The sequence below is a fragment of the Theropithecus gelada genome, chromosome 11 (assembly GCF_003255815.1).
Source record: "Theropithecus gelada isolate Dixy chromosome 11, Tgel_1.0, whole genome shotgun sequence".
NCBI lineage: Eukaryota > Metazoa > Chordata > Mammalia > Primates > Cercopithecidae > Theropithecus > Theropithecus gelada.
Window position 1 is genome coordinate 66,829,931 of NC_037679.1, and position 3,309 is coordinate 66,833,239.

The window sequence follows — 3,309 nt, forward strand, 5'->3', positions numbered from 1 at the left end:
TGCTTCTCTTGTTTTTAAGTCGGACTTTTAAAGTAGAAGGCGCCTTTAATGTACTGGTTTGCAGAAGAGGAAATCTGATTTTCAGTGTGATAACATATTCTTTGACATTAACCAGTACAGTTGGATTTTTAATGACACTTTCATCTTCAAAGGATTTACCAACACGGATGGATTGATTATTCATTTTTGGGGGGCTGTGTGTTAAAAAGACAAGTCTTCAAAGATGTCATCCTTTCTCCTTGGAACTGGGGGTCTCCACCTTTCAAATGTTGCTTTCCTGCCCCCAAGCGAGAAAATAAATGGCATTTTTTAAAAGAAGAAGAATCCAATGGAAAAATACTTTTTGCACTATGGAAAGATGATGTCCTTATATCCTGGGTGAGATGAGAAGAGGAGGTTGGGAAGCAGTATTTAAGATGTGTTTACAGTAAGCACTGTGAGAAATTACCGGCTAAGCGCGTTTGTTATTGTTCAGTCTTTTGATGTGCTCTTAAACAGTCGCATATATCCGTAAAACACCCTGAGTCAAACATAAGTTGGAACATAATATGCAGACCCTTATATTCTTTGCTACAGTCTGTATTTTTCCTGTACCCTTCAAACATGCCTCATTGGGTTTTTAAAAGATTCCGCTTGGAAGGAGAAAAACCTCAAGCCTCGCCCCGGGTCTTCCTTGACTTGACACATTTGATAACCGCAAGAGAGCAGTTTTTCCTTTGATGAGGCTAAGACCCCAGAAATGAAAGAGCAAGTGTAAGTTTGCAAACACTCTAAAAGCTCCTTCCATTAGACCTGGTCGCGGGAAACCACAAAGGACAGTCAAGTGATTTTCAAGGAGAAAGCCTCTGGTCCCCTTTCCCTCCGCCGCCAGGAGGTCTGCAGGTTCCTGGGAGGAGCTCTTCTCAAATCCTGAAGATTGCTAGGCTCTTGGCGAACGACTCATCTCTTGACGACCTAGAGTGGTGGATTACAGGCATTGAAAAGCTTTTGGTGGCTTTGGAAGATGACTCTGGTGTGAGCTCACCTTACCAGGCTGGGGGACCAGGCAGAGGAACCCCCTTTGTTATCTTTTGAAAGAAGATCAGCGGGGAAGACGGGGTTTGAAGTGTGGATTAGGAGGTCCCACGTCTTTGCCTACCACCTCTGCTAAATCTTCATAAAAAGATCGAAGAGTGCAATGAACTTCAGAAATCATGCACCGCTTCCTTGAAGCCTGTCCAGGAACCTAACTTCTGGACCCAGAAACTTCTCCAAAGACAGACCTGCTGAGCCAGGCAGTCTGCACCAGCACCTCTGCTTCTAAGATTCTGTTTCGTCTTCTTCTATTGAGAGATTGACCTCTTGGGTGATTTGTGTGCTTTCCAGCAAATGATGGAGACGCGTAAACCGGCGGGACTGCTGGCCTTGCCATACTCGATGCGCGCCGCGCCCCTGGGCGTGCCGGGGACCCTGGCCGGACTCCCGCGGAGGGAACCCCTAAGGGTCGCCCTGCGTCTGGACGCCGCGTGCTGGGAGTGGGCGCGCAGCGGCTGCTCACGGAAACGGCAGTACCTGCCCCTGCCGCTGGACGGCGCCTTCGAGCCCGCTTGCCTCCGCAAGCGCAACGAGCGCGAGCGGCAGCGGGTGCGCTACGTGAACGAGGGCTATGCGCGCCTCCGAGACCACCTGCCCCGGGAGCTGGCTGACAAGCGCCTCAGCAAAGTGGAGACGCTCCGCGCCGCCATCGGCTACATCAAGCACCTGCAGGAGCTGCTGGAGCGCCAGGCCCGGGGTCCCGAGGGCGCGGCCGGCCGCAGGGCGGAATGCAACAGCGACGGGGAGTCCAAGGCCTCTTCGGCGCCTTCGCCCAGCAGCGAGCCCGAGGAGGGGGGCAGCTAGCGAGCGCCCGGGCCGGCCAGGATCCCTGCGCCCGCCACATAGCGCGCAGCTGGGCGCTCAGCCTAAGGTCCTCTTCGAAGGTGGTTTACATTCTTAATCTGGCATCTTCTCCAGGCCTAAATCTTAGGAAAAAGAAATGCGTACTGGGATTTGGGGGATGGGGGAGGTGTTTTTACCTTTGGGAATTTCTCCCCTGCCCTTATTGGTTACGTGCCTGCAACTTATAGGTGCTTATTAAGGAGACTCTTTTCCTATACTTCTAAAATGCAAACTGTTCCAGATTCTGAGCGCCTCATTGTAAATACGATTATTCTAAAAACTCAAAGGGCGAGAACAACTGGAATTTCCCACCTTCCGTGGTGTGGGTAAATTGTATACATAAATATTAAACCTTAACCAAAGAAGAACTTTACTGCCACCAAAACAGAAACAACCCCAAACAGCCAAAAACAGACCTTAAAAGTGAGGAACATTTTCTTGCATTCTTTCCTTTGGAAATTGTATTCGAAATGTAATTGAAAACAATTGTTGACCTCCTGCTTTGGGTGAAGGAGACTGTAAGCTGCTACTTGAGAACGAATTTGCCAGCATGTGCTGTTGACTGTGTGAATGATGGTACCAGGGAAGCCATGGCTTGGTACACACTGTTTCATCCAGTGGCCACGTGGAAGCTTCGTAGCATTGAGCAGATAGTAAAATATCTTAGAATGAATGATCTCTTTGGAAGAGAGCCCAGATTTGTATGAAAACTTGTTTTTCCTCTCAATTGTTTTGTTCACTGTTTTCTTCATTTTCCTTTTCTCTGCATTCCGCACCGCCCCCCCGCCCGCCGACCTATAGCTCTCCATCTAAGTTTTGGATAAACTAAAGTGGCACTGTGACTTTAAAAATAAAAAAGAGATCTACTTGGAAGTCCTTTTTGAGGGTTGAGCCGGATGGGGGAAAGATGTGGGACAAAAGGGATGGATTGAAGTTGGTACATTCTCAAATATTTTTATCACCATGGGAGCTCCCAGGTACAGTATATGGAAATGATATATGGCCATGTTAAAAACCTTTTTAAAATATTTAATTTGGGTCATTTTTTTTTTTCTGAGAAACAATTTTGAGTTTGGTAGATAAGTTAAATGCTTGCTGATGTGTGAAAAGATCCCTAAGGTTGTTTTCTAATATGCCGAATTGTCCTTTCCATGGAGGCAGCTTTGGTTTGTGGGGGAAGAGGAAGGGGAGATGGAAATGGACAAAGAGAACTAACAGTGGCAGTGCATCCTCCAGGTGGATTTTGCTTAGATTTTATTATCCCCTTTTACAGGTGTGGCAACTAAGGCAGGCTATATATTCAATGGACATCTTTTATGTGCTAGGAATTTTGTTGTGACTTTTTACATTTTGTCCTATTTAGCTTCATACATTTGTGGGGTGGGTATGACA

General features: G+C 47.3%; 1 protein-coding gene across 1 annotated transcript; it reads left to right on the forward strand.

Annotated features, from left to right (window-relative positions):
* The first annotated feature begins 538 nt into the window (after positions 1–538).
* Positions 539–2,783, forward strand: ASCL4 (achaete-scute family bHLH transcription factor 4). The gene has a single exon (XM_025403527.1). It carries the CDS (start codon positions 1,369–1,371, stop codon positions 1,876–1,878), a length of 510 nt encoding a protein of 169 aa, XP_025259312.1. The 5' UTR covers positions 539–1,368; the 3' UTR covers positions 1,879–2,783.
* Positions 2,784–3,309: the final 526 nt, after the last annotated feature.

Bases quoted from the DNA above. Each gene is read 5' to 3' on its own strand.
- ASCL4 (XM_025403527.1), top strand. From the start codon at position 1,369: ATGATGGAGACGCGTAAACCGGCGGGACTGCTGGCCTTGCCATACTCG.